Source organism: Trichomycterus rosablanca, chromosome 10, assembly GCF_030014385.1.
Source record: "Trichomycterus rosablanca isolate fTriRos1 chromosome 10, fTriRos1.hap1, whole genome shotgun sequence".
NCBI lineage: Eukaryota > Metazoa > Chordata > Actinopteri > Siluriformes > Trichomycteridae > Trichomycterus > Trichomycterus rosablanca.
Genome location: NC_085997.1, coordinates 5,585,256 through 5,592,500, shown reverse-complemented (window position 1 = coordinate 5,592,500; position 7,245 = coordinate 5,585,256). Strand labels below are relative to the sequence as shown.

General features: G+C 41.6%; 1 protein-coding gene across 1 annotated transcript in view; it reads left to right on the top strand.

The window, feature by feature from the left end:
• Nucleotides 1-5,810: 5,810 nt before the first annotated feature.
• The window catches only part of zgc:123217 (uncharacterized protein LOC641414 homolog), a 30,097-nt gene continuing 28,662 nt past the window's right edge, over nucleotides 5,811-7,245 (top strand). Inside the window, exons 1-2 of the mRNA XM_063003405.1 lie at nucleotides 5,811-5,865; nucleotides 6,690-6,852. Coding sequence (XP_062859475.1) covers nucleotides 5,811-5,865; nucleotides 6,690-6,852 — 218 coding nt within the window. The remainder of the gene's footprint in view (nucleotides 5,866-6,689; nucleotides 6,853-7,245) is intronic.

Genomic DNA, 7,245 nt, shown 5'->3' with positions numbered 1-7,245 from the left:
CTCCAATTAGTGTGTAATAACTCTCAATCTTTCTAGTTTATTATGGTGTAAGATTAACCAGACAGAAGCATTGTTTTATGTACACACACTTGACCATTAGCATGTGGTCCGATCCAACAGACGAGCTACTGGTGCTGATAGAAAGGTGTCAGAATACACAGTGCATCAGTGTATGTGGCTGCATAGCCGCAGACCAGTCAGGGTGCCCATGCTCAATCCAATCGAGCATCTGTGGGACATGCTGGACAAAGAAGTCTGATCCATAGAGGCTTCACCTCACAACTTACAGGATCTGCTGGTGACATATTGGTGCCTGATACCACAGCACACCTTCAGGGGTCTAGTGGAGTCCATGCCTCCACTATTAAGCTCATGATCAGGTGTCCAAATACTTTAAATAACATAACATCAAAACCACCTCCTTTCCTGTCCATTTTATCAGCTCCACTTACCATATAGAAGCACTTTGTAGTTCTACAATTACTGACTGAAGTCCATCTGTTTCTCTGCATACTTTTGTAGCCTGCTTTTACCCTGTTCTTCAATGCTTAGGACCCCCACAGGACCACCACAGAGCAGGTATTATTTAGGTGGTGGATCATTCCCAGCACTGCAGTGACACTGACATGGTGGTGGTGTGTTAGTGTGTGTTGTGCTGGTATGAGTGAATAAGACACAGCAGCGCTGCTGGAGTTTTTAAATACTGTGTCCACTCACTGTCCACTCTATTAGACACTCCTAACTAGTTGGTACACCATGTAAATGTAAAGTCAGAGACGATCGCTCATCTATTGCTGCTGTTTGAGTTGGTCATCTTCTAGACCTTCATCAGTGGTCACAGGACGCTGCCCACGGGGCGCTGTTGGCTGGATAATTTTTGGTTGGTGGACTATTCTCAGTCCAGCAGTGAGCTGTTTTAAAACTCCATCAGCACCAGCACAACACACACTAACACACCACCACCATGTCAGTGTCACTGCAGTGCTGGGAATGATCCACCACCTAAATAATACCTGCTCTGTGGTGGTCCTGTGGGGGTCCTGACCATTGAAGAACAGTACGAAAGGGGGCTAACAAAGCATGCAGAGACACAGATGGACTACAGTCAGTAATTGTAGAACTACAAAGTGCTTCTATATGGTAAGTGGAGCTGATAAAATGGACAGTGAGTGTAGTGAGTGCATTGAAGCAGCCCTGTAGGGTGTGTGTTTGAATAACACATAAACAAGCACCATTAAAACAGTTTGAAAAATGGGTGCAAGATGTTGCTAAAACAAGAGAACTGTCTATGGTAACCTGAACAAGTCACCATAGGAATGCCATCCCAAAGCGCCCCATAGCTTTAAATAAACATCCATTATTTCCTGGCGTTTAACAGTCCTAGAGAGTCCTAGAGGGAAAAAAAAGACCTGGAATGCTGAGTCGTCTGACCACAATACACGTTTCCATTGTGTGATGGTCCATCCTAGATACCTCCGAGCCCAGAGGAGTCGACGCCGCTTCTGGACATGGTTAACATAAGGCTTCTATTTTTGTACAGTATAGTTTTAAGTGGCATTTTAATTTGCTCCTGTACAGTGCATAATATCATTAAACGATTAAAGGAATCTTAGTGCGCAAAGGGCAAGGATGCAAGTCCAAGTACCCAACCTATCAGACGGTACTGTATCAAGAACTGCTACCGCTGATATGACCACCTGGGTGAGGGATTACTTACTAGGGAGTTACATTCACAAACGGCACTTAAAACTTTACTGTGCAAAAAAAAAGAAGCCTTATGTTAGCCAGGTCCAGAAGCGGTGTCGAGATCTCTGGGCTCGGAGGTATCCGGGATGGACCGCCACACAGTGAAAAAGTGTATTGTGATCAGACGAATCAGTATTAATAGCTAGAGACGTAAACAATATGAACAAAAGTATTGGAATACCCATCTCTAATGATTAAATTCATGTGTGTGTCACAGTCCCATACCATGACAGACCCTGGCGTTTGGGCTCTGGGTGGTCATTTTGTCTTTGGCCCGGAGCACACGGTGTCAAATTCTTCCAAAAAAAGACCTGGAATGCTGATTCGTCTGACCACAAGACACGTTGCAACTGTGTGATGGTCCATCACAGATACCTCCGAGCCCAGAGAACTCGACGCCGCTTCTGGACATGGTTAACATAAGGCTTCTTTTTTGTACAGTAAAGTTTTAAGTGGCATTTGTGCATGTAACTCCAAAGTAATCCCTCGCCCATGTGGTCATATCAGCTACTGATGATTGACGGTTCTTGATGCATTGCCATCTTAGGGATTGGGAACTTAGACTTGTGTCCCTGCCCTTTACGCACTAAAATTCCTCCAGATTCCTTGAATTGTTCAATAGTTGTATGCGCTGTAGAGGGAGAAATATGCAAATCCCTTCCAATCTTTCTTTGAGGTTCATTGTTTTTAAACATTTCAATCATTTTCTCACATATTTGTTGACAAACTGGAGATCATCTGATCCTCTTTGCTCTTCAGAGACTCAACCTTTTGTGGATACTGCTTCTGTACCAAACCATGATTACAATCACCTGTTGACATCAAGTCAACCTAAACCTAAGAAACACTGCAACACTCTCTTCTGTTATATACAATTACCAGTTTCTTTAAGTCAACAGCCTTTGAAAAACCTCAGAACCTTAAATCAAAGAAGACAAGATGAAGATTTCTTGCTTCTGGTAAAGCATTATATTATATTTTATTAGGTTGCACAACAGGATCATAGATGCCACACCCTTGACTTTCTTGTTTATAATTAACTCCTTATTAAATGTATTTGGCGTTCCGATGGGTTAAAGTACACTGTGACACAGACTGACAGAAGGACTAGACGTCTTTATACTAGCTACACCAACTAACCATATGACACTATGAAAATTGGGTGATTTGGATTCCCACTGCCCACTCCAAACATCTCTGTATCCTCTACCAGACTCAGGCAGAAACCTGGAGATTACATCTGTCTCAATATAATACCACCTAAGGGCTATAATGATCTGGCTAAGCCTAGCTCCTTAAGAAAGGTGGTGGCTTGGCCATTGTCCATAATAGTTCATTAAAAGTTAACTTGTTCCCAGGGAAAAGGTGGAAACGGTGGTGGCCTGGCCATAGTCGATAATACTTCCCTCAAAATTAACCTGTTTGAGTTTGATCTTTTGAATGTATTGCCCCCAAATTGGTTGGTTCAGTTCCCAAAAAAGGGCAATGGTGAAAAACCTAAGCTGAACACTTGCGATCTCATATCCGATCAGCCATAACATTAAAACCACCTCCTTGTTTCTACACTCACTGTCCATTTTATCAGCTCCACTTACCATATAGGAGCACTTTGTAGTTCTACAATTACTGACTGTAGTTCATCTTTTTCTCTACATGCTTTTTTAGCCTGCTTTCACCCTGTTCTTCAAATGGTCAGCGTCCTGTGACCACTGATGAAGGTCTAGAAGATGACTAACTCAAACAGCAGCAATAGATGATAGATCGTCTCTGACTTTACATCTACAAGGTGGACCAACTAGGTAGGAGTGTCTAATAGAGTGGACAGTGAGTGGACACTGTATTTAAAAACTCCAGCAGCGCTGCTGTGTCTGATCCACTCATACCAGCACAACACACACTAACACACCACCACCATGTCAGTGTCAGTGAAGTGCTGAGAATGATCCACCACCCAAATAATACCTGCTCTGTAGTGGTCCTGTGGGGGTCCTGACCACTGAAGAACAGCATGAAAGGGGGGTAACAAAGGTGGTTTTAATGTTATGGCTGATCGGTGTATATCTCATTACCATTGATTAAATTATTAAATTATTATTGTTTTTTTCATGTTGTAGGCCACCATGCATTCAGAGTATGCACTATCTGTCTAATCTAATCTAATCTAAAAATATTTGTAACAGAGATGTGCAATTAATAAAGTGCTTGGTTAGTGTATTTATTATTCTGTTTATGTGTTGCCCAGTGAGTTACTGTGTTAGCATGTCAAATTCACAACTCCTAAAAATCTATACTTTTTCTTTAAACCATAGTTAGGAAAGAAATGGACCAATGACATCTATCACTGTGTTTGTTTACACTGTCAAAAACCAGTCAAAAACCAGTATGGTGGCATTTCTCTCTGAAATGTTTTAACGCTTGAATTGAATCGTACTGTTCTTTAAATATTTTGGACCGGAGTGACAGAACGGGATTAATGACCACAGTTGTTATGTCATTGTTACAGGGAGTGACCCTGAGAATTCAACCAGCAGTCTGTACAACGTCCTAAACACAAGTGAACCCATAACGATCCACCTATAACCACACAATCGACGTCCTTACAGAGCAAATATCAAGAGTCATACTGTACTGTACTTATATGATTCTACAACAATTTGAGCTGTGCGTGCCAATACGGAGTTGAAAATGAATCCTATTTTTGATAGGTTGAGACGTTTTCTGAAATGCAATTACAAGAGAAATCTGTGATTGGTTCATTCTCATGAATATTTATTTAACTGACAAAAGTACAAAGGAATGACTTTGAATGTTTAGTCTGGCCAACTGGATTGTAAATATAAACAATTTACACTTAGAAAGTTAAAAATAGAATATTCAAGTGATGTTTTGAAACTTTCCAAGCCAATGAAATGGTAACAGACAAGGGAGGTTTTTTTTAAATGTAAGATTAATTAGGTCTTTCACCATCTACTGTACATACACTGATCAGCCATAACATTAAAACCCTCCTTGTTTCTACACTCACTGTCCATTTTATCAGCTCCACTTACCATATAGAAGCACAATTACTGACTGTAGTCCATCTGTTTCTCTGCATGCTTTGTTAGCCCCCTTTCATGCTGTTCTTCAATGGTCAGGACCCCCACAGGACCACTACAGAGCAGGTATTATTTAGGTGGTGGATGATTCTCAGTACTGCACTGACAGTGACATGGTCGTGGTGTGTTAGTGTGTGTTGTGCTGGTATGAGTGGATCAGACACAGCAGCGCTGCTGGAGTTTTTAAACACCTCAGTGTCACTGCTGGACTGAGAATAGTCCACCAACAGCGCCCCGTAGGCAGCGTCCTGTGACCACTGATGAAGGTCTAGAAGATGACTAACTCAAACAGCAGCAATAGATGATAGATCGTCTCTGACTTTACATCTACAAGGTGGACCAACTAGGTAGGAGTGTCTAATAGAGTGGACAGTGAGTGGACACGGTATTTAAAAACTCCAGCAGCGCTGCTGTGTCTGATCCACTCATACCAGCACAACACACACTAACACACCACCACCATGTCAGTGTCAGTGAAGTGCTGAGAATGATCCACCACTCAAATAATACCTGCTCTGTAGTGGTCCTGTGGGGGTCCTGACCATTGAAGAACAGGGTGAAAGGGGGCTAACAAAGCATGCAGAGAAACAGATGGACTACAGTCAGTAATTGTAGAACTACAAAGTGCTTCTATATGGTAAGTGGAGCTGATAAAATGGACAGTGAGTGTAGAAACATGGAGGTGGTTGTAATGTTATGGCTGATCGGTGTAGGTCTGGAATGACAGTAAGAGTTCCAGTATTTTTAATGTTATTTCCTCAACCAGAAACTCTTTTATGTACAGTAGGTGTGTGTTGGTGAAGGGTAGTGCTTTGTGGTTTGGTACATCTGTGACAACAAATCAAATAAAGAAAGACCGGTGTCCTGCGTATATAAATACAAAAAGCCAGAAAACCCACTTTTACTTTCAGACAGAATATAGAAGCAGACGAAAAAGTAAAAAGATTAAAACATTAAAATACTACCATGGGATTACCACTTATCCTGCTTTACTTAGTGATTCCAACCCTACTTGCTCAAGGTAAGCCATCTAGGGTTTGTGTCTAAGCATGATTTGTATGTATGTATATGTATGATATGTATGTAATTGACATAATACGTATATCATTATGCTATATTATATGTTGATGTTATTTATACATTATTTATAAGGTTAGAAACCTATACACAACATTAAATATTACAGATTTAAGCTGATATACTGTATTTTAACTGTACCCAGTGGATTCAAACACTTTTACACACTTTATGTTTTTTATTATTTTAAATAGATATAACTGCTATTTTTTCGACTCTTAATCACCTGTAATGATGAAGTGAAAACACGTTTAGGCAGCAAATACAGCCGCAAGTCTACTTGGATACGTCAATACGTCAATACAAGCTATGCCATCCTACATTTGGGCAGTTCATGGCAGATCCTCTTAAGCTGTGTCAAATTGACCGCCATCTTCAGGTCTGGACAGATGTTCGATAGGGTTTAAGTCTGGGCGTTGGTTGGGCCACTCGAGGATATTCAAAGACTAAATAGATTGAGGGCGGCAAGGTGGCTCGGTGGGTAGCACTGTCGCCTCACAGCAAGAAGGTCCTGGGTACCTTTCTGTGTGGAGTTTGCATGTTCTCCCCGTGTCTGCGTGGATTACCTCCGGAAGCTCTGGTTTCCTCTCACAGTGCCTTGCACCCATTAAAAAGCTGGGATAGGCTTCAGCACCAACCCCCCCACGACCCTAATTGGATAAGTGGGTAAGAAAGTGAGCGAGTGAGTGAGTTATGACAGGTAAAGGACCTTAATTTAAGGGCTCAGGACTTGTTCAACAATAATAATAAGACTGTTTTGTCTTCCAGATTGTGGCATCGCCCCCATTAGCACACGCATCGTGGGAGGCATGGATGCCTCGCCAGGTACCTGGCCTTGGCAGGTCAGCATTCACTATGAAAGTCAACACATCTGTGGAGGAACTCTCATCAACCGTGAGTGGGTGCTCAGTGCGGCTCACTGCATCGTCTCGTGAGTAAATGCTGGTTTGCTATCTATATAGTGATACAGTAGTACCTTGTAACTCAACGTCCCCTAAACTCAAAATCCTTAGTCGAGAAATTTGTACCCTTAAAACTCAACGTTTCCCCATGTTCAGTTTGTTTTTAAAAAATGTATTTATTTAATTTCAAATTAACAATGAACAGCCGCTTTGTTTAGCACTAGGCTTGAGGGGTGCGGTAATACGTCATCAAAGTGCGAACATGAGACGAACCTGCATTTATGTGGAATAACCGTCAAATCCACTCTGAAAGCTCCATATGTATCTGTGTTTAGCTGGATTTTCCTCACTGTTTCACTTTTAAACTTGTGTTACAGCTTGAGGTTCTGAGAAATTGTAAAAATCAGCTTTTATTTCAGTGT